We start from the raw sequence: 24,134 nt of genomic DNA on the forward strand, positions 1-24,134 counted from the left end.
TGCCAGCGCGATTGCTGTTTCAGTCCATGCTGCATCCCTGAGCATCAAGTCCTTGCTGCTCATTTTGCCCCATGTGACAATTACAGCTTAATTTTGCTGCGTAAAACACAGCTGTGAATGTGGACTCCAGCCCGCTGAGTGTCAGATGTGCTCAGCCAGCCAGTGGGACTGCTCGCCTCTACTCTGGCTATGGCCACCACTGCTAGCACTGGTGGGAGCAGAGGCTCGCACAGGCTCTGCTGTGTTTGGTGTGGGACTTTGAAGTCCTGTCCTGATGTCAAATGTGTTAGATCCCAGCATTGCTGGATATGTTACAGTATCACAAGTAGTGCGATGTTTTATATACGTTGCAATCAGTTGGACTTGATCTTAAACCTAAGAACCTAAATCATTCCATGATTCTCTGTGAATCACATTCCTTTTTTGCTGGCTAGGTGTACCTCAGAGTAGGAGAATGATAGACCTGGATTTACACCTTAGTGCAAGCCCACTGTTCCCAGAGAAAGTAGAGCCAGACTTGTGCTCTGTCAAAATGCTGGCTTTCCATGGAAATCCCTGTAGGAGAGCTCTACTGTTGATGTCAAAATGAGCATACTTGTTTGCAAAGGGTGTTCGGTATCCAGGTTTCGTGCTACAAATGTGTGTTTAAAAGGTTCATGTTTCTCTTCCTTCAGCCCTGATCCCTCAGTCAGTCAGTCCTTTTCACTTGAAGTCAGTGGAATTGGTATCACTGAGGTTAAACTTCAGTGCAGGATGGATCATCTGAAATGCCACCGAAATGTATTTATCCGTAAGCAGAGAAGTCTGATGCTCCCTAAGCATTTGGTGACCATACCAGCATCTCTGGGAGATGTCTGCAGCCTCCAGGGAAGGAGCAGAGAATTCTCTTCCAACTCATGCTAGTGGTTTTTTAACAGTTGTGCAAGTAGCATTTAAGCTACATCCAGCTTAGACTGTGTAACTCATTTGCTATTCCCTCTTCACCTTCCCTACCTTTTTTCAGCTTAATATGACACTTGGGGGGGAAAAAAAAAAATCCTATTTTCTTCCAAGCAAGCTCTAAGGTGATTTGCTACTTTTTCCTTTAGGAAAGACTTGAAGCTTCTTTTAAGTTCAGAATAACATAGTTACCTGTGTTTCGAAGAGCAGCATGGAGTGGCTGTCGGGGGCGAGGACTGCTTGTTGGTTTTGGATTAAGCCGCTTGCTCCGCACTGCCCTGGCTGCCACTGGGAGAGGAAAGAAGCTGAATAAACAGGGAAACTGAACTAAACACAAACCAAAACCTAGCCTGTGCCTCGGGGCGTGGGCTTGAGTCAGTGAAGCAGCTGTTTCAAAATTAGACTTTCTTTTGTTAAAAGGAGGCACATAAAAGCTTTTCTGCTTTTGTTTTTGTGCCGTAATGGTAATTTCCATGCATTTTTTCGGTGTTAGATTGCTTTCAGTTTCTTCTGAGGAAACTTGCTTCAAAAGTGAGCAGTCTTTAAAGACGTTAAATAGACTTTTGTGTTTCCAGGTCAGGCTGCAAGTACTGCACCAGCGTCAACCTGACTGGTTTTGTGGCTGTGTGGAGAGCTGGTGAAGGGGAGTAGGTGGGTTGGGAGAGCTGGTGGCAGGAGCGGGCAGGGCTGTCTTGCATGGGCAGTGCAGATGGATGGGGAAGTTTTGTGAACCCTGGCACTTGCTGCTGCTGCAGGTGACCCCAGAGATCGTGAAGAGATATGATGATGAGCAACTGTTTTCTGTTTTTTTCCTGTAGGTGGTTTGTATGTGTGTAGTTGCTTGCAAAGTTATGCTAGCCCCATAAGGTTTTGCCCTTTTCACTCCCCAGTTTTGGTGCAGAGCAAGGGTACGAGCTCCTTAGGAAGTGGTTGCTCAACTCAGTCCCTGTTGTTTTCTGCAATGCGTTTGAGTAAAAACAAGGTTCTGTTTTTAGCTTGCTTTAACTTGGAAATTCTGGTGATAAGCAATTAGCTGCACAAATCCAGGAAGAAATTAGAGGACGAAGCAACATAAAATAGAAGAATCTCACTGAGTCATTTTTGCAAATCTCTAGAAGCAAGTAATATCTGTAATCTGGTAGATGTGTATCACCAGTGTGGTGTATTCCTGGGGCTCAGAAAAACTTAATTTATTTTCTTCTGCTGTAGTCATCCTCAAGCAAGCAAGTTGCTGTTTGTCACAGTTTCCCCATAGTTAAATGGAAATAAACCTAACCAAGGGGTGTCTCGATAAATACGCCCGAGACTGAGATGCCTGCATATTGTGATGCTGGGAGCTGGAAGATATGCCTAAACCAGAACCAAACCCAATACCGTCTGACTGCTTAGCAGTGCTTTAAGACTTGACTTCAGTTGTTCTGTTACTGTGTTTGCTATTATAAAATAATTAGTATGTGTGTATTAGCAGAGAAATAGGTTTATAATGTCATCTAAAAATCCCTGTATTTAATTATATAGCTGGTAATCTTTCTTTCTCTGCTCAGATGATAATTCACAAAAAATCTGTTATCTGACATCATGTAAAAAGTAGAAAATCGTGGTCTGTGTGGACAGTGTGTGGTGTCTGGGGAGGTTGTGAAGGACATGCTGTGTGCTGTGCTTGAGATTTCTGTTGTATTTTGTTATACAGAGGAAGTGAAACTTCAGCTGTATTTTGTGTATTCTTTTCTTCCATTTCCAAGTAAGTTCTCTGCTGGCTTCTGTATTTCATTCATCTACAAACCAGTTTCACTTTCATTACACTTTTTAATTAGGCATAATGCTAAATCTGCATTTATTTTATATTTGCACATTGTGTGGTATTTCCTTTTGTATATTCATCCAGTAAGAATTTACATTAGGATTTACAGGGCTGGTGTATTGCCTCACGCTTGAAAATATCTCAGTATATCTTTTATACGGCAAAATACCCAAGCCTCATTTCTTTCTGCCCTGACCAAATGCCAGGCATAGGTGCAGTTCAATAGCAATCTCTTAAACTGGTGAGTGACAACTGACTTGGTCACAACTCATTTTTGAGCCTGTATCTCTGAATTTTCACTGTCATCATTTAGGTAACGGAAGGTGGCTTATGTGGAAAAAAACCCCAAATTACTCAAATTCAGAATCTTGATATGCAGCTATTGAGTCATTGCAAGACAACAATCAAGTGAGGATGGATGTTTTGTATGGGAAAGCCCTGTGACTCTCCAGCCTTCGGTTAAAGGATCGTGCTGAATGCCGTTGCTCCTACCTTGCATGTTTGCCTCTCAGAAAGTAAGTGGTGGCAAAGACCCAGACGCTCACTTCTGTACCTCTTTCTGCACCAGTGCTGAAAAGTGTAGTAGCTGGAAGCTTTGGGAGCTGTCGGCCGTTGCTATGCGGACGCTGTTGGGTCCAGCTTCGTCCCGAGACTCTCCAGATGACATAGTGCATTAGGCTGACAAACCCACACGTGTTGCGGGTCAGGCAGGCTGCCAAGCGCTCAGCCAGCGGGGAGAAAAGGCATTAGGAATCCCAATAATCTGCACATCAGTCTCTGTGTGCTGCTTGGTCAGTGGAGACCGAGCGAGTGAGCTGTGGAGAGATTGTGGGTATTAAGTGGGATGGGTAATGAAAGGCTGTGCTGGCGCTGATGTGAGACTCTTTAAATGGAAAATGACTTTAAACGATGGTGCCAGGGCAGTTGGAGTGATTTGCAGCTGGCACAGGTTCACAGTGTAATGTAGTTTTCAGCGAGACTAACCACTTTTTTAGGATGGAGCACCAGAATTTTTTTTAAGAATTAAGGCGGGGAGGGGAGGGACACAAAACCAAAAAAACAAACCTAACTTTTAACTGAATTTGCTTGCTTTCCCTCCTTGGGGCTTGTACCAGAATGGTGGTAGTTCAGGATTTTGGTTTTGTGTGTTCATGTGTGTCTGTGTGTGTGTACAAATAAATGCAAGCCATGTGAGCATGTGCAAAGCTGCAAAATAGCAGTCATCAGGATGATAACAGTGGTAGGACACTGAAGAATACAATAAAATCACCATTTTATGTTCAAGATTACTTTATCTGAGAACTTCCTTGAAAAATGACAGTTTTGCCTGGACATGTAGCTATGATTGTTATCTTCAGATCAGAAGTTGGCTTGCGGAGGACTAGGAAAGGTTTCTGTTGTTTTAATTAGTTATTCCTGACTTCTTAAGTAGGATAGCGTGCTCTGCTAGTTTCGTCTAAAAGGCAGTTAGCTGAGTTTCCCCATCCTACAACGTGCCAGGCATATGTAGGTAACTCGTGCTGGTACTTCAAGTAGGGAACCAACAGTTTACTAAGTAGGTTTCTTCTAAGGCTTCCTCGTTAGGGAGAGGAACAGCATCCGAACTGAGTATTGTAATATTGTTTCCTGGCAAATTTTGAAACCATCTGGGTCAGTTCCTCACACCCAGGAGTAATAATTCTGAAAGCAAAAGTTTCTGTGCTCTCGGGCTATCTTGTTCCCATGGTGCTTGAACACCAGCCATCGATGGCAGCCCAGCGCCCGACTTCTGGCTTTCAAGTGCATGCACGTGCAGGATTGCTGTGCGTTGTGCTGCCTGGATGGAGACCTGGACACCCCGAAATGTCACTTGTATGTCTGTGTTCAATTCTCAGATTGTGTTCAGAGGACACAATGCGGTGGGGGGGAAGCTCCTCTGAGCACGTGATGGCCTTTTGAAAACCCATCTGCCTGCCTCGTTGTCCTTCTTTTATTTCTTGTTGTGTTCAGGAAAGCAAACTGATTTCCTGGACAGTAAGGTTTCCTCTTAAACCATTGACAATGACTATTCCACTGCAGATTGTACTGGGACAGAGGTATGAAGGAATAGGTGGAATCCCATTCCCCATGCTGCTGCCTGGTGCTGTGTTGGCTTCCCGAGCAGCGGAGCAGCCTCCGCTCCACGTTGCAGCAGTCGTGGTATGTCTCTTCGACGGCATAGCTGCTGCCAGCTGGCGCTTTGTTTGCAAAGCTGCGTTCCTGGTTGTTCAAGGACTCTTGAAATGTCGCTTTCATATGAAAGGAAATCCTATCATAGATCTGTGCGTTGGGTTTGTTTTTGGTTTTTTGTCCTTTTTTTTTTTTATAAAAAGGTTTTGCTCGCTGGAAAAACTCAATTTCTGTCTCTGAGGTAAAGCCTGCAGTTTCTAATGTAGTTGAATTAAAATTACTGCCTTGTTCAATTGGCTTTTTTTATGGCATCCCTAGAGATTTAGGGTCTTTTGAGACTATTGAGCATCTGTTGTAGAATTGGTAGTTTCTCATTTTGGTTCTATGTGAACTTGGCCTGGCTGGGAAATGATAGAAAAGTCTTTTTTCTAAGTGTACAGTGTTCCAGTGTCACACAAGCATAGTGAAATTTTACTCTGATAAACCAGCCCCCCCTGCACTGCCAGGGGACTCTGCAAAAGTGTTACTCAGTAGAAATTTCTCAGTTGTTTTAGCAAACTTAGCAAAGCTATCACGCCTCTTTACCCGCAGGTTAGGTATTCAGGTTATCTGCATTTCTCAAAGAGTAAGTATTAGGCAAATTTAAGCATTATGCTTAAGTGGCTGAAAGCTCCGTTATATAGTTCTTGTTAGTGACCATTGCTTACAGGTTCCGAGGCTGTTTCAGCCCTGTCGGTACTGATCTTAGGACTGTGTTTGAAAGGGTGACAGCGATTGCAAAACAAGGACTCTTGATCTTTCTGCATCACGGCTGATTTTAAAACTTAGGCTCTACGTTTTAAAATTTCAGTCTTCAAGTTTATAGAAATTCACTTTGTATCAAAGTTAAAATTAACCTTTCATTTGCTAATAAGTTATAAAAGTTGGAAATGTGTTGTCAAAACACAAATTCTGGACCGGTGATTTGGTGTACAGCTTCAAAATACTAAAATCTCATTCAACTCTAGCTGTACAACAGGTTGTGTTTTAGACTCGCTATCTAAATGTTGATATTTTTGGAGACATAGATTAGACCATATTAATATTTCTCTTAATAATAATTGATAGGCTTCTTCAGGAATGGTTCTATATGCAATGCCACATTATTAGGCATTATATGTCGATACATACTCCAATTTGGAGATGTTTGAGCGTGTTAAAAGAGAGAATGCTCTTATAACTCATCATCCAATAGGAGAAAAGTACAGGGTTTTCTTTGTGCTTACCCAATACCACGCTTTTAAGAAAGGTGCTTTTGGAAATGTTATCTTACTTTTTAGTTCTTGTAGAAATTTTTGGGGTGGGGATCAACTTCAGAATTTAACTGACACCTCTTTTTTTGTAGGGAGCTCATTTTATCAGCATCTCTCCTTTTTCTTTCTTGTTTTGCAAAGTTTGGCGTCTCTGCCGCTGTAATTTCAAAGCGTGAAACTTAAGTATCCCAAAACCTGGAGGCAGATGCTCCTGGATGGGACATGTCAAGGTGCATTAAAGGATGGTGTATACATTACAATTTCCATTACTACTCAAGATTTCGGTGTCTGAAATGGAGGTATATATTAGGAGCAGTGATAAAGCACTTCTGTAACACCAAACCTGGTATTCCTAGTTTTCAGCTTTAGCTAAGAGCTGCTAAAACAACTCTTTTCCTCAGATTTTCATTATTTCAATTTATAATACAGTAACAATAAGCAGTTGCTTTGGGGAATTTGCGTGTTCAATTTTCATCAGACTTAAACCCTCATGCTGCCAACTGCACCTTGTTACTCAACAGGAAGTTCTGAGCCTATTCTCTTTCCTCAGGATTATACATAGCTTAATAAACAGTCAAATAGGAAGAAGTATTTAAGTAATTGTTTTTGTTGTAAATCTGAGCATTTTATTATACACATCTTGGTTGCTGCCAGCTTTATGAACTGTTTTCAAATTTTTGCTAGTGAGAGCAGCTTATTTTTGACAAGCAAGTCAAATCGCCTTAATTTTATCATCATTCTTGCGGTAGTAGGCGAGTAAATTTTGTGCTGAGATCAGTGAATTTTCCATAACAATTTTCTAAGTCTCTGTAAATCATGGAACATTTGGTATTTTGCCATTTTGAAATCAGGTGTGTCCGTAGATGAAAACACCAGAAGCAGCTGCACAATAAATGTGACTGTTTCGGTGTACAACCTGCTGAAGTACTGATTTGAATTTTCAGTGGTGGATGAACCTGAAGCTCCGAGTGGATCAGCGAATGGGTCAATAGCATGATGAGGGAGGTTGCAATAAGCTTCTAGAAATGAAGCTTGTGCAGCACTTGCAACAGATGACTAAAATTATTGGTAACCGAAGAAAATCACATACCCAAGAAAAATTATTTAGTAGTCTCAAAGCCATCTTTTCAAGTTCAGGCTTGGCGTGATCTTCATATTTACAGTTGCATCGCATTTCGTAAAGGCTTGATTGTGGATTTTGTATGTATTAGCACAGTTTTTCTACTGCTGCAGAACCTCTTCCCTACAAATGCAATAAATGAATAGGAGGTGATGCTTTTTTCTGAACGCTTAGCCATGGACCTAACTACTACTGGTGGTAAGCAAATGCTTAGGCAGAAAGCAAGAAGGGGACTTGTAAAGTTGTTCTTGTTCAGCTGGAACTTAGGGTGATTGGGAATTGGTGCTATTGATGCCATTTTAATCTATTTAATCTATTACATATCACAAATTTTGTTTTAAGCAGGAGAGATGTATTGTGCCCTTTTTCTTAATTTCAAATTATTTTTTAAATGTGCCATTAAAAAAAACCTTAGTAGTAAATTATTTTTGATGGAAATTAGTGGAAAAGCTGTAATACTGGCTATGCACTTTCGTCTTGATTTTTTTAATATAGTCATGCATCAGAAGTAGCTTTATCATATTTGTAAGCATAATGAAGTTGTGATCGTTTGCACAGTTCTGCTTCCCCATCAAACAAGACAAAACATGCTTAAAATGTGGTAAACTTGGTGTTTTGCCAATTCTTTACTCATTTATCTAGAAGTGTGTTGAACTCCTTATTTAAGGAAATGTGCTTTATTTTGTAATGAAGGCCAGAAAAAGGTAATTCACACTTTTTCCCATTCTAGACCTTAAAAAGATGTTCCTGTTGGAAATGATTCCAGCAGATAAATGCAGGCACAACTTAAGCAGTGTGCACAGCTCTTCAGCGCTGCCTTGCTATTGTGTATAATTAAATACATATATATCTGTGTGTGTATTTTTATATATACACACACACATATACACACACACACATATACACAGGTGTGCACCGCACCGCCGGTGAGGACAGGCGTGGGGGCTGCAGCCTCTGGCTGTAGCTGCAGGGATGGAGCTGAGTCCAGCATGGAGCAGTTGCCATCGTCGGAGCAGGTCTCTGCTGGCTGGGGATTTGGACTAGGCAGAGAAAGCAACGGGAGGCTGAGCATCTGCCGGACAGCCTCGGGGCTTTCGCTGGCGCTCATTAGCTGCCGCAGATTAGGTATGAAATTGTCTCCTGTGCAGCTCTGGTGCTACAGATGAGAGGATGGGTGAGACTGCCAGCGCCGCCTGAGCTTCTAGGTGGGCTCTTAGTCTAAAAGGGGAAACAGAGCAGTATTTCTTCCAAAACTTCAGCGTGACATAGTAAGTTAAATTTTACGGTATTAGTGGTTCAGTAAACCTCAAGCTCTCTTCCAATAACTGATACTCGGCATTGTTATTCGCTATCGCCACTATTGTCCCTCCACGGTCTGGTATCAAAGCAGCCTGAAGAACAACTTGTGTTTAACTCTTCCTTTTGTCATCTTGTGATTTCAAATTAAATAGCTGCAAAAGGGGGGAGTTGTTGTTGTTCTTGAGAAGTGGTGTTTTGCAGGAGACCTTGTATGGATGGCTCTTCGATCTCCAGAGTGTACAGGAGCTTTTGTTTGCTACTGTCCTACACTACTCAGTATCATGCACCCTCCACAGAGGCATACCAGAATAAACCTGTAGCGCAAAATATGTGCACCACACAATGCTACACATGGTTTTTTGAATTATTTTTATAAGAGTGTGTGGTAGAGAAGCACAAAGACCCAGGGCAGTAAGGTAAGCAGAGCCCCTGAGACTGGGTGGAGGAGACCCAGGTTTATCACCAGTCTCTGGCTCGGTACTTTTTAACCAGAAAGCCCAGTCGGTGATTTATGAATATCCCTTGGCGGGTGCCAGGGAGGAGGGGAGTGGAAGACGTTTTGTGCAAGTTCTGTATACTTGCAAAAGTGCAAACAGTGGTGCTTCTCCACTGAAAATTTTCCAACAAATTCCCAAATTGCCCCATTCTCTGGCTTGGGACTCTTTTCTTGCTGGCAGCCCACCGGGTCCTAAGTCCAGCACCGTATAGGATGTGTTTTATCTAATTTGGTGTGAGATTAATGGTCCTGATTTGCTTTCATGTTTGGATTTGTGGTAGTACCTATGTGACCAATTACAAGAAACTTTATTTGCAGTTTTCAGTTCTGTACTGTATTAGAGTGGGTGTTTTGAGAACGTGTGACAACTCGCAGCTTGTGTGGCAAAATTCTGGTCAGACTGCCTCCAAAAACATCTTACGGCCCTGACTTTAGACTATTTTGTAATGGGATTATATGAAATAATGTATATTTAAAAAGAACTGTAAAATTATTGAAAAACCTATTATACTATGCTATTGAGCAGTCATGCTGAAATAGTTTCATAGATCAATTCTGTAACTCATTTACTACTGGATTTGCAATTTTTAGCATATTTTCACTAAAAAAAATCAGAAACGTGAGCTGCAAAACCTGTGCAGTGGCAACTCTGGGAATAAAATTCTTTGATTTATATGCTTTGATTTGTAAATATGCCCAAATAATTAAAAATAAGCAGTGCTAAGACTCCTGTAACAAGAATTGAGTATTTGTTTTACAGGCATCGTTCAAAGAGGCTCAGCTACCCCATAGTGGCACAGAGGCAGTGACTAGCCACTTTCCAGCAAACAGTAATGCCTGTCGTGTTGTGTAAAGGGAGATGGCAGCTTGCATTTCATTTCATAACTTTTCCATTCTTAATTTGATTTAAAAAAAAGGGGTGGGTGAAGAAAAGCAAGTTTTTACCCTAAAAGGCAGGGAGCTGTCAGCTTTGTGAGACCAAATATTAAGTATTGCTAATAATTTCAAACTTCCTGAAGTTTAAGAACATATGTACTGTGGGAAGTCTTCAAACCCGAAGTCTAAAAACATCTGGTGGACAAACGTAAAGTTTAAAACACTCTTCTGAAATCTGAACAGCTCAGGTCTTGTTGTCATGGCCAGGAATAGCTATTGCAAAACTGAGGCACCTTTATCTCTGCGTTGCCTATCCTTGGCTCTTCAAGGAGATGGGAGACAGCGGGCTGAATGGTAGTGGATGATGTTGAACAATTTATTGGAGGCTTGCTGGAGGTGGCTGTACATTTTTAAATGTGCTTAGTTTATTTTGTGGCAAACAGTTGTTTTGTTTGTGTGAAGCTGTTACTTTCTTTCACATTTTTTCCAAAATGTTCAACCTTAACACTCAGGAGTCTTTTCAAACACGTTGCTGGGCCCTTCTGTGTAAGGTTAGTAGCAAATGCCGTTCTCTTCTTCAGCTGAAAGATAACCCTGTCCTGCTGGCAGTGCAGTGAAAAACCAAAACCTGCAGCCCAGAAGTGGATGTTCCTTAGATTAACTTCCATATTTTTAAATATCTGTCTTCTAAATAAAAGCACAGCATTAGCACACCAGTGTTAAAGGAAAATTCTATTCTTCCAATAAGATCTTGCTCAATCCCTTATTTCTTGCTGTTTGTCCTTCTAGTCGTCTTCTACTGTTTTTATTGTCTTGTATTACAGGGAGAGCTTCTCAGATAAATGTATACAGCATCCATACTGCTTTGTGGTTGTACACTAAGGACAATTTGTCCATTCATCCTTTTTCTTGTTGCTAAAAAGGACCGTGTGGTCATAGCAAATGAGCTGGAAAATATGCATGTAAGAATGAGTGCTTACCCCATCATGTTTATGGCTTAATTTCTCCAAAGCTTTGGTTCTTCTGGATGTAAAATTCTTCTAAGGAGATGTTAATTTTTTTTTTTATGTGTTCATGAGTTAGTTTCTAACCTTGCTTTACAGTGTTGCTCAGAAGTATCTTATTGTATTATTGTTGTGGCACTGTTTTGTAAACACATATAAATACTTTTAGTCTTGTTTTCTCGTTTTCCTTTGAGTAAAGATATATTCATCTGTGACTAGGATTATTAAAATAATCATGTGCTTCACACTGCACAGCGTATGAAGCACCGTTTCTCAAAGAAACGGCGAGCTGTGCAGAGGTCTGCTGGTATCGCCGCTTGCATCAAAGCCAGAACAGCATGAAATTATCCAAATCCTCGGTACTTCATGTTACATGAGGCTTTTGACTCTGAAATCCCACTTGATGCCACTTTCATTCTTCTGATAACATAGCTGTAGGAAAGTAAGAGCAATTGTAATTAGATCCACATTGCTGGGGATTGCTGGAGTCCCTCAAGGTCTCTGTGTGCTGCTGTGGGTGTAAAGCCCGGCTCTGTCTCCGCTCCGCAGTGTCCGCTCCGCAGTGTCCGCAGGAGGTGAGCGGCTTGCCTTCTCTCAAGGCAGCGGCACCAAAGAAATCCCACACAGATACAGAAATCAGGGTCACATGACAAACATGGTGCAACTTATCCTCCCATACCCCTGTTGAAATTCAGGTATGAGTAACTAATGTGTGTTGGATGTGCTGTGTGATTTGTGCTGCTCTACTCTTAAGCCCAGTTGCCGGGGTCAGGAGTGGAGCAGCAGAATTCCTGGGCGTCAATGCTCTGGATTTGGTCCCAAGACAGGCTTTAAGGGGAAGCTTTGAGGTATGGAAGAAAATGCAGGTGGTGAAGCACTGCGAGATACTTGCCAGAACCTTAAAAGTATGTATTTTTTTCTGTTTTCAAGAGCACAGTAACATAGGCAGTGAGCCCTTGGTGAAACGTCTTGCTTTTATTCTGCTTCTTGTGAGAAAAACATCCCAGTGTCACTTCACACGACAATCTGGGGGTATAGTATTCGCAGTCATAATGTTTCTGCGCAGATTTGTTATTAAAAGGTAGTAAAGAGTATTTGTGTGCATCATTTGTGATAGTTGATGGTAAAGACCGAGGTGCTAAACCCTCACTCGGAATAGACAAATATATTTCAGCCTTTTCATGCATCAGTATCTCCTTGCTGTGAGGACCATGAATTGTTGCACAAATATCTGCTGCTGTGATGTAAACTACAGTTTAACTAATGTGAAAGAATTTATTTGGTTGAACATAACTTTGAAAGCACAGTTTAATTGATCTTAGTTTTGGAGAGGGAGAAGACAGTCCTCTTTATATTGAAAAAAGAAAAGAGATGTTGTTCATTTGTTTGTCACATCAGGGTTGGATTTTGATGGTTGAGTCTTTACCCAGGCTGTTGCTTAAATTAAGGGAAAATTGTCCAAGCAAAACATAACTTTATCTTAATGTTCCAGTGGAAGGAAACGTACCTAGTTCAGACTTAGATTGAAAATTTGTTTTTCATGATGTTCACTTGTTGGCATTTGTCATTGCACAATACTGGCTTCTCTGTTTTTTAAAGCACTCACCCAATACTAAGTGCAGAGCAGGTGTATGTAATGGTGGCTGTCAAGGTGTAATAGCACGTGTCTGGAGGGACACAGCGAGGAGGGGTTCAAGCAAGGTCTCTTGTAGCAGTTGGGCCAGTAGACCTGGTGGCCTGCAAGAGGAGGCAGAGCCCCACGGCTCAGTGTTTGGTGTCTGCTTAGGAATTTGAGAACCAAATGTAATATTGAAGTAGTGCATCTCTTCAAATCATATTTTGGAAGTTGAAGCTTGTTAGCTGTGGTTTGTGTATGAATTTGTTAGTTTAAACCTTCTACTAAATGACAACATAGTTGTTCCTTCAGTGTGAGTGCTGGTTAGAAAGCTTGGAAGATGCTGAGTTGGGGTTTGATTTTATTACTTGGATGTATTATTTGTTTATATGAAGTGTTTTAATTTTACAGAGAGTAAGCTCATGAGTGGATTTGGGGTAAAACCGGTTAACACTTGTTTCTGGGGCTATTTATTCTTACAAAAAATTTAGAAGGGGCTACGAATCTGTTCAGGATATTCTGCTTGAATGATAACTTATATTAAAAGGTACTGGTGTATTTGGGTTGAAGCATTCTGTTTGGAGATTACAAAAAAACCCCCAAACAATCAAAAAAACCCCCCCCAAACCAAAACAAAAAACCCCAACCAAAGGGCCAGCTGGAACAAAATTAGGGACAGGGAGACTCAGACATATTGTAGTGTTCAAAACCAGAAAAAAAGGGATCCTTCTGTTCTTAGGACTTCAAATTCTGTGATAGAAGGCAGAGCATGTTAAATCATTGCAGCCCAAGTGGGAATGAGGCTTGCTTTTCTCCACTGATATTTTTTTCCCCTTGTTCAAATTCTGAAAGGGGAGACGACTAGTATCCACTGCAGCATATTTCTGACTTTGTGCTTTTCCTTATTTCTAGAAGGCAACGCAGACTACCTGCTGCCGCAGCTGGGGAAGAATTCGCAACGCTCACGCAGAGGGTGGCTACTTTGACAAACGGCGTGACTAGGATAGGACACGGATGGCCGTAGGGGCAGGAGCGGTGTCCGGAGGGATGGCCTGTGCTAGGGGTGCTAGCTTAGATCAGCGTTAGCCCTTGGAGTGTGTTTTTGGTGCTCCAAGGGAAACTTGGAGCAAGTTTTGGATATTGCAGCTACTTTGCTCAATTGTGGTTACTATGGTTATAGTTAGCTGTGGTTAAAAATGTGCTGCTAAACTTGCTTTGCTTGGCTTTTTGTAAAGGGCTTGTAACCAGTGTACCCTGGCTGTAGTAGTAGTGTGGGCCTTATTTGAAGGGTTTTATTACTCCTTTTATTATTACTCTTAGTATGCCAGTTACTTACCTGCTTTTTAACCTTCCTAATCTTGCTGCTAGTGTGAGTGGAATGGCCAAAGTGGAAAGTACTGGGTATTTGCATTATTTAAAAAATCAAATAAAATAATCTGTTCTCCTAGTACAGCAAATCTTGAAAGATGCTTAGTGTTGACCGAAGTCTCAGCAGCTTTCTGCTCCCTTCCTCTGTGCAGCAGGAGAAACCCTGTCAGCGAGGGCTGGCCCCCTTCCCGCAGGTCTCCTGCCTGCGCACGCTGCTTGCTGCCTGCTCTCTTCGCTTTCAGTTTTGGGTTTGCCCTTAGCAGAGAGCCTTTGTGGTGTGTAAGAAGGAAGATGCAAATACAGGTTTTGGAGAGGTTGTGCTAGGTATGTCAGTGACTGGCCAGAAAATGATAAAACTTAGTAAAATGTAGCGTGCTGTCACAGGCACAGATAAGGAGCGGGAGAACATGGTGCGAAGTGTCTCCACAGGAGCACTTTAAGGCTGATCTTTTTTAGTTTCCAGCCTTCTCTAGGGAGCTGCAGTGTGACTTATTTTTTTTTATTTTAGTTCAGTTGAAGTTTCCATTTTAAAAGGTATAGCTTTATTCAAGCAGCACAGCACTCTTGCAACAAGAATGGCAGCTCGGTAGCTGCGGAGGTTGGGCATAAGGCTTGGAAATAACATCGCAAGCAGACACATCAGAGTCATGCAAAGTAGAAAAACTTTGAAGGTGCTCTTATTCTTGAATCGGGATTTCCCATGAATGGATAAGGTTTCTGACTTAGCTGGTTGTGTAAACAGCAAATAACTGTAAGTCTGGGCAGAAGTGGCAGCTTCAAGCAGTGAGGTTAATCATGTATAATCATGTAGGGAGATGGTATCTGCCCTCTCTTTGAAGATCTCTTGACAATTTATCTCTTTTTAACCTTTTTTTTTTTTCTTTTGAGTAGGCGGTTAGCAGGTTGCTTGACACAAGGTACTGTTGTCAGCTTTTAGTGTGGTTGCATCAATCTGAAAATCTTTTTCCATGTAACCAAAACACTTTTTCTTACGTGTTTATTCTCAGTTATAGAGACAGAAATTGCTGTATACGGGACTTTAAATGCAAGGTTGCTAAGTATCTTCACTGTTCTGTGGAACAGGTTGCTGCTTGATCTGATCTGCAAAATGTTTCAGCATCATAATTATTTAAAGCTGAAGATCAGATCATCTTTGTTCACTCAGAAATGTATTCAGATTGTAAGCATAAAATGCGTTATAGTTTCTATGTTGGGTGAAAAATCCAAATGCTAGTAGTGTTGAGGTGGGTCAGGGGGATTACAACCTGTTGCATAGACTTTATAAAAAGCTGTGGTAGTGAAATTAAATAATGGGTATATCTGGCTTCAGTAACAGCATCTTGGTACCATTATACAGAAAACCAGTGCCAAGAGAGGTTTATTAGATACTTGGGTTTTCCTGTGACAGGGAGTAGAACTTCTCTGGGTGTTCTGCTGTCTGTATCATCTCTAAATGCAGATGTTACACGTGACCAATTAGTGTTTTGTACATTTATTTTATACACATGAAACCACTAAATAGCTTCTTAAAGTCTCTCTAGATGTTTGTAGTAAAAACTGGGTGTAGGTACAGAGCTCTGCAGCAGAAACCCTTGGGTTTCTGTGTTCCAGCTGTAGACTTAATGATGCTCGCGTACTGCTTTCATTGACAATCTGTTGTAGTCTGACGTATGTATAAAGTTTAAATCATATTTATGACTGATATAACAGCTATGGACAAGCTTGAGCAACTGTTGCAATTAGTATTCAGCTCATAATGGAGGGCTAATGGAGCTGATAACCTGGCTTTCTCCCCCACCCCGAAGCTGTGTGGACACAGGGAGCATAGATCTTTCTGGCATGTGGAAGGGGTCGAATCGACTACTCGGTCAGAGTATAAACTGCTTTGTGATATGCCCGGCCAGCAGGGAGAGGTTTTGAGTTGTTAAGCTGAGAGGACATGAGAGTTTGGATGAGGAATGCAGGAGAGAAGAAGGTACAAATTTCTGTGGGACTGAGGATTGGTAACCAAGGTATGGGTTACATACAAAGCGCTTTCTTTGTTTTTTTAATAAATCATGATTTGAAATGGAAATAGCCTTTGAAAGACAGTTTGCTTATGTATTTTGTCTGAGCACCATTGGGGACTGCAGACAATTGTGTGAAGACGGTGTGTCGGGGGCTGGCACAGCCATTCCCCCATGGAAGCATGAATGCCTGCTTGTCTTCTGTGCTCCTGCCAGTGAGCTTTGGTCCCGGGCCTCGGGACAAAGTCATCTCAGTTACCTTCTCTTGTTCTTTGTTATTTATGCGAGGTTTGCTGCTTCAGGGAACCCAGAAGCTCATTTGAAAAATTAAATTGAAAGATATGAAGAAGACCGATGTTTATCAGGCAACTTCTTTTTATCACTCTCTCTGTTCCTTCCCTTAAAGTGTAGCCACAGTGCGTGGCTGGCAACTTCTTGAAAGCTGCTTTTTCACTCTTGTCCCCCCTCCAAGATTGGCAGTGATTTCATGACATGGATGGAAGAAAGGGAGCATTATACATTAAGAATGTTAGATCAGGCTGAAAACTGATGAAACGGCAGTTTGGAGTATTTCTTAGTTTTAAAATTTCTATCTTGTTTAGTTGCAGCAGTAGTATTTCACATTAAATAAGGACATCCATTTGGTTCTTTTAAGTGGAGTATTCTACTCTGGTTGCTGAAATAAATCTTCATACTGCTTTTGATGAAGTCATTTTTACTATGTAAAATTGACTATAGATCCCTCTTTTTATTCTCATTATAGAAAACCTAGAATAAATTCTCAGTTGGTGGCACAACAAGTTGCCCAACAATACGCAACCCCACCACCGCCTAAGAAGGAGAAGAAGGAGAAAGTGGAAAAACAAGACAAAGAAAAACCTGACAAAGAGAAGGAAATTAGTCCAAGTGTTACAAAGAAGAACACTAACAAGAAGACTAAGTAAGTTTGAAGGATGCGCTATGAAATGTGGAGTGATTTAAGTAGCACTGTGCATTGATTGATTGTGCGGTTGATCTAACATCGTACTCTCCCTCTTCCCTCCAATTCTTACAGACCAAAGTCCGATATTGTGAAAGATCCTCCTAGCGAAGCGAACAGTATACAGTCTGGGAATACTACAACAAAGACCAGCGACTCAAATCACACTTCAAGGTAACTTTAGTATAAAGTTAAGCTCTCGGTATCTGAGAACTGTGTTAAATAGCAGACACTTTTTTTGATGCGCTGACAGAGACAGAGTACTGTCTAACCCACAAGGGTCTGTCATTGTTAGTATGGCAAGACCATCAGTGGCTAGGAGCCTTCTCCATGTACAAGCACTCAAAACCTCTGCCTGGAAGAACAGATTCAGGCATTGGAAATACCTGTTCTGTTGTCCACTCGGTTTTCGTTTCTCTGCTAAAATAACCACATCATCGATTGGGCAGTAGGGCTTTTGGCTGTAAAACGCAGTGGGAGGAAAAAATTAACCAGCGATTGTAGTGGCCTTTACCAAATTCTTATCATCACTTGATAGCAGTAGCAAAGGTTACTTTTTTACCTCCTTAATCTGTAATTCAGTCACTGTAATTGTTAAGATAGTTCTCCAAGTATATGGGAATTAAAAGACTGCATGAACAGTTTTGTTGGAATCTTGCTATCAACCAAAAGCATGAATGGTTGGTTTCGTATTTAAGTTTCAAATGAGTAACTGTCTATGAGAGAGGTTTATTCCTAGTCTTGCCTATACTGATGCTCCATGCTTGTTTTAAGTGATGCCTTGTGCTCTATTTCTTAAATAAAAAATTTGATATCAAAGTATAATTTTTATATTATTGAACTTGATCTACGAGAGGCAGAATTCAAGTGGGTGCTTTGCCTGTATGGGCTACATAAGAATTGCATCACTTCAAAAAAAATGTTCTGTAATAGATACATTAGATGAAGCCACGTGAACTGAAGCAATATTAGTTAGCTGCAAACAGTTGTAAAGCACATGGGAAACATGGTTTGCTGTTACTGCTGTTAGCATTAAGATTGGCAAGACATGACTCTGCAGAGAACTGTTGTCTTGGAAGTTTTTTAAGTAATAGCTTGAAAATGTTTATTAAGAGTGAATATCCCTTACACAGTAACTCACTTGAATGTAGTGAGGGCATTGTGGGATTTGCTGTGCTGGAAGACTTGAGCTGTTGGTGGGAACTGCTGTTAACTCTTCCTCAGCCCCCAAAGGTCTAAGTGTCCATTCCTAATTTGATTATAGAAATATAGCTGTATTGCAGTGACTTTTTTTTTGGTCCTGTCCTTTTTTAAATGGTTCTTATTTTGAGGCTTTGGATGCAGGAGACTTGATGCACTTGACTAATGAGATAATATTAAATTGATAGATCACATCAAATAATTGTTTTTACTCCTCAAAGGAGTCACTCTGTCTACTGCAGAGTCTTTTAGTCCATGTTTTGTGGCAAGCTTTTGTCATTCCTAATTAATCCTTAATACTATCAGTTATAGCTGGATATTTTTAAGGGATACATCATCTTCTTCCATTATTAAACTGTCTTTTAAAATGTTCGGTTTAGTGGAACTTTTCTTGCAATTCACTGCCCTCAGGAGTGCTGTCGAGAGTCTTTTTAAAGGATCTGATTTTACCGGAGTCACAAGTTTGGTTTTCTTTCATGCTCAGGTTTCTTACTGTTTTTTGTAAATTGTCTTTCAAGGATCTCTGTGGATTTTATAAGGAATCCTGTTTGAACTCCTTGGAGAGCATGTCTCTTTCTGACTAAGTATCTTGGTTTATTCCACATCTTCCTGTGCACTTTCAGATCGGTTGTTTTGAAACACGTTTCTTACTTGGCCATAAACCTTTTCAGCTATAAATGTATTTAATTTTGCAAAATAACATGAATGGGACAATCCCTTTCCTTTCTATAGGAAGCAAAAATTGTATGCATGTGTGGAAGAGATTGTGTGGAGGTTTCCGTCTGTGCTTCATCAGCCCTTTGCACAGGGGAGACCCCTAAAACTTCCCGCAGAAATGGTTGGAGGGGTCAGTTCTAAAACTGACATTAAGAATATGTTTGTGAGTGGGACTGCTGAGAAATCCTGCACCTCAGCTCTGCTTCTCCCCAGTCCGTCCATGTTACTTTGTCATGGCATTTAAAGATGCATGGGTAGTTTCACTCAGGTGCTTGATGTGTGGCTTCTCAAAGGCTGCTGGTAGCAGGAACTTGTGTGAGCAAAACTTAATGCATCTTAGGCCATGTGAACTCCTTTTTTTCGTTCTTTTTTCTTTTTTTCTAAATATGACTGTCAGTGCTGGCTTTTGACAAGCGATAGCAGGAGTGCTTGTTCAACCCTGTAGAAAGGTGGATGCAGTAAGGTTTTGTTCCGCTCTCTGAGCCAGTATTTTTTTGTCTGTTTCTGAGTACAGGAGAAAACAAATGACCCAGGCAAATTACAGGAAGAACTGGGTTTCCTAGAGGAACTTGGGGTTTAGGGAGGAAAATACGTACATGTACTACGCTTCCGGGAACGCTTGCTGCTGTGTTTGCTGCCGATGCTTTGGGGGCAGCCTTCATCTGCCGAGACTCTACCTGAAAGCCGACAGAAACCCCCAAAACTTGCTGAGCTAGCTGACCTTTCTTGTTACCCACAAACAAGGTGACATCATTTAATCTAGCCTGTGGTTACATGTTGAATTTGGCAACTCCTGCAAGCGCGTATGCACAGCGCATGCATGTGGGCGTGCGTGTCTGCTGTGGGAATTCACCAAGCACGGCTATGGGTCTGAAAAGGCTGGTGCCTCAACTCCAGCGCTGTTCCAAGTGGGAGGTTTTACTGATGGTTATCCCAGCACAGTAGTATTTTAATTGTATTTTCTATTGGAAATACTTTTCCTGTGGTACTTGTTAAAAATTGAGACAGCCTCCTAGGTTAGATATGAAAATACAATTTTTGGTGCAACAATTCCATTTTTGGTAAGAGAGTTTGCAGAAATACAGTTGCTGTATTTTTTAAGCTATACAACCATCCTTGATACTTTATTCTGTCTAGTTCTAGAATACCACTCGGATAACTACTTTCTAAGGCTTTTCCCCGTGTTAACTTAGTACTGCAAGCCATTGAGTAGGCGTGGCAAATACAAAGTCAGCTTAATTTCCTCTTTTTTTTTTTTTTTGGTGTTTTGGCTGCGTTAGCCTGGTGTCCTGCAGACAAGGAGGAGGAAAGGTAGATTTGGTTTAAAAGCTGGAGCTTGATCCCTATGTGAACTAACCTTCCCTCTGTCCCTTGGAATAAGGCAATTCTCAGCAAGCTACTTTTCACTGATGTGTAAAGACTCTCTTTTATTTCCCTATTGGGAATAAGCCTGACCCTTAATTAGGAGCAAAAGCTGTAAATTGCAGCAGTTGCTGCAGCTGACTTGGAATTTGCTGGTAGCTGGAGGAGTGTCCGAGGTTTGTATCAGAGCTTTGGACCAGCCCCCGAAATGTGCATGAATGTCGGCTTCCTAGAGTCTACACCCTTATTAGCCACATTACTAATTGAATGATAGCACAGCATGCAAATTACTGAGATAATCCTAAGCTATAAATACCAGTGTGTTCTCTTCTGGTGGTTTTGATTTTTTTTTTTTTTCTTTTCCCTTTTTTCCCCTTCCCCTAACCAAAAGTGCTAGCTGCAAAAAATACCATTGCACATTCTGGATTTTATTTACAATAGCTTTGGTTCCAGAGGGAACATTTTGAGCAGTTTTATACATAGGCTGATTGGGCATCTGATTTGTATAAGCTCAAAGCAGTTGAAAGAGAAGCCAAGTTGTCCCAGTGCCTGTGTTGTTTGCAGCTGCAGAGTTCCAATATGGGAATAAAAGAGCCGTGGTCAAATGCTTTCATGTGGTTTTGTATTGCAGAGTCACAGCCTTGTCTCATAACATCAGGGCACATGATGAGATGGTGAATTTAGATAAGAGAACTCTTTCATCTGCCCCTTGGGGAGAAGATCCTTTGGTTTGTCTGGCTCCTGTCCGCTTGGCTCTGCTGTAGTGTCCTCCTTTCTGGCAGAGTTGGATTAGAGATAAGTCCACAGCAGAGCCCCCTTTGCAGAGCTCTGCAGGACAGGTTTTCCCTCTGGGGCCGAGCATGCTGCTGCAGCCCTCGCAGCCCGGGCTGTCGCAGGGAGCAGAAGGTCAAACCTTCGTCCTCCGCTGCGCAGCGCTTACCAGGTTCTCCTCCCCGTTCTTGCCATCTGTGCAGGCGAGGAGGACAAGTCACACAGTTTGATGTCGAGTGCTTTTTCTAATAAACTTTTTCTTGCTTGTTTATTTTTACCCTCTATATAAATGTTTTCTCATTTATTTTAGACCCAGACTGAAAAATGTGGACAGAAGTACCGCGCAGCAGCTGGCAGTCACAGTGGGAAATGTCACAGTAATTATCACAGACTTTAAAGAAAAGACTCGCTCCTCTTCCACGTCGTCTTCTACAGTGACCTCCAGTGCAGGATCAGAACAACAGAATCAGAGCAGCTCGGGCTCTGAGAGCACAGACAAGGGCTCGTCCCGTTCCTCCACGCCAAAGGGGGACATGTCAGCAGTCAACGACGAATCTTTCTGAAAATTGCACATGGAATTGTGGAAACTATGAATCAGGGTATGAAATTCAAACACTCCACCTGCCCATGCTGTTCAAATCCTGGAGAGCCTCTTCTGTGCTTGAACACACATTTTCTCGGACATCGACTTCTTACTGATGCAACCAGGATAATTTCTGCTTGCCGTGGGCATCTGGCCACCAAGGAATTTCTCACCCTAACAATTACTCTTGACACTTTTATGTATTCCATTGTTTTATATGATTTTCCTAACAATCATTTATAATTGGATGTGCTCCTGAATCTACTTTTTTATAATATCTGCTGTGCACAATTTTCCATGAACATTACAACTTTTTGTTTTGGGGTAGGGAGCGGGTGGGGAGGGAAGGGGGCTTTATTTATTGCATTCACAAACTCCATCCTCTTTCAACATATCCTTTTTAAGTTCAGTTCTTCTTCCAGTTATACTGTGTACTATCAGTTTTGATATAAATTATATATAAATATATATATAAATAAATATATATAAAGGGTTATTTGAAACCAATACATGGAAACGCTGGTGCTTGAAACACTGTGAAGTGAAAAAAAAAAAAAAACAAACCACAAAAATAATTGAACAGTTCAAGATCTGGGACAGTCCCCTTCTGTGAAAGTACTGAAACTGAAATGGAACTGGTCTTAGGTGAAAAGTGTTCCTGAAGGTTTGAACCTGGATGGGACCCATTCTCTCTGTTGTTCCTTCCCTGTTTCTTCCCTAAGCAGTGGCTAAAACGTACTGGATGCACGGTTTTGATTTTTATAGCTTGGGATCTGAAATGAGTAAAGATTGCTCTAGGTAGCTTGTATTTTTCTGTGACGGTAACTCAGATTGACGATTTGCAAGGTTGTGCCCGGCTGGAGCGTAAGCGTTCACAACCAGACTGGTGTTGGTGTGCCGTGGATTTGATACTGCGAGCATCGTGATGTTGTGCATAGCCAATCCCACAGACCTGTGGTGGTCTTAGATTGAATGAATTTCATCCGCCTGTGTCAGCGACCGAGGTAACTCCAGAACTGGAGTGGTTTGCTTTGGGCTGGAAGGCAGCAGGGAGCCGTAGGGCTGGGACCCATCGTGGGTTGAGGGAGCAAGCTGGCGCTCGTTCCAGCTGGCAGCATGTGGGTGGGTTGTTGTCAGCCCCCTTCCGTCTGTCCCACCATTGGGGTGGGAAGGGCCGTTGGGGTGGCCCTTCTCCTGGAAGTCCATCTGTATTCCAAGAGCAGTTTCTGAACAGCATCTCCTCCAGGGATGACGTTGGGCTTGTCAGCCTTTGGATGCTTCTGGGTCTCCTGCTATGGGAGCAAAAGTAGGGAAGAGCTTTCATGCTGGCAAGCGAGCGACGCGCATGGCTCATGCTCATGACCAGCATCTCCTTCGTTCTTGCTCTAAAGCTATTCAGACTGTAATTTCTTTTCCTGGCCTGTTAGTGTTGCTTTACAGTTTACCTTCCATGCATTATCCTGCTAAAACACTAGGCTGAAGAGGTGAAACAAACTTTTTTTTCTTTAAAAAAAATAACCTAAACCTCTTTGGCGTTTCATCTTTATTTAGTGGCCCCAGGGTTCTTTGCAGTAATTTCGGGTGCAGAGGCTGTGGCTTCATTTGACATCAAATGCATAACTTTTGTGTGTGATGAAAGAGGGCCACATTTTGACAACTTTGTGCCAGCTTGTTGTATTGTGAATTATTTGCTTAGCAAGAGTAATTTCTCTTTATGGAGGCAACTGATTTAAGATTTCTTTTAAAATCTGTGTGGTTTTGAGTAGCAGATGTAGGTTCCTTTCACACTGGCGACAGAAGTGTGTGAGTAAGGGATCTGTTACAACCCCTGCTCGGAGGTACGTGCGGTGGCAGTGCCTTTGCAGCAGTGGTTTTATTCTGAATGCGTTAACATGGGCACCCCAACTTAATTCTGCTTATATTCACAGTATAGGCTGTCTTTACCTTTTTAAGCATTTTTAAAGTATTTATTAAAGAACCAAAGGAAACCAGATGCTTCCTATAAGCATCAAGACAATTTATTATACATAGTTTTAAATACTATGAATTTCTCAATCCACATTTAACATTAGTGGGATATTGCAAAGACATTCCTTTTCCAGTTTTTACTGTTCCTTTAAGGGTCTCAGGGAGGGTAAACTGGTCAGCCATATTTATTTATTTTACTGAAATGTATTGGAATAATTTTTTAAGAGAGATTTTTTGAAGATGCCCCTGAACTTGTATATTTTGCACTGCTTTATAAATGATCCATTACCGATTAGGCTTGCGTGCATCTCGGCCGTGATCCAGCGAAGATTGTGAGCGAGTGGCGAGCCCCTCTGGCTTCAGCGGGGCTAATCCTGGTGCTTCAAGTCAAACCGCGCGCTCGCCGCCTTCGTTGAATCTGGGAATTTGTGCAAAAAAAAAAAAAAAAAAAAAACAAAACATTGTGTGTACCAGGAAATTGCTTCTTTTTCAAGTGAAGATGGACCTGTAGATCAGTTGAAAAAGCTTTAACGCCGTAACCAGCTACTCATGGCTACTGGTAGAGTCGGTAACATCTGTCTCTTTGGGCG

The 24,134-nt window shown here is 41.6% G+C and overlaps 1 protein-coding gene across 1 annotated transcript in view; it reads left to right on the forward strand.

Moving 5' to 3' along the window:
* The window catches only part of RYBP (RING1 and YY1 binding protein), a gene marked incomplete at its 5' end in the record, with an annotated part of 41,657 nt that extends 20,051 nt beyond the window's left edge, over positions 1-21,606 (forward strand). The window contains 3 exons of the mRNA XM_082004724.1: positions 16,728-16,904; positions 17,019-17,117; positions 21,304-21,606. Coding sequence (XP_081860850.1) covers positions 16,728-16,904; positions 17,019-17,117; positions 21,304-21,556 — 529 coding nt within the window. The 3' untranslated portion in view covers positions 21,557-21,606. The remainder of the gene's footprint in view (positions 1-16,727; positions 16,905-17,018; positions 17,118-21,303) is intronic.
* Positions 21,607-24,134: the final 2,528 nt, after the last annotated feature.

The sequence above is a fragment of the Phaethon aethereus genome, assembly GCF_964289735.1.
Source record: "Phaethon aethereus genome assembly, chromosome: 11".
Lineage (NCBI taxonomy): Eukaryota > Metazoa > Chordata > Aves > Phaethontiformes > Phaethontidae > Phaethon > Phaethon aethereus.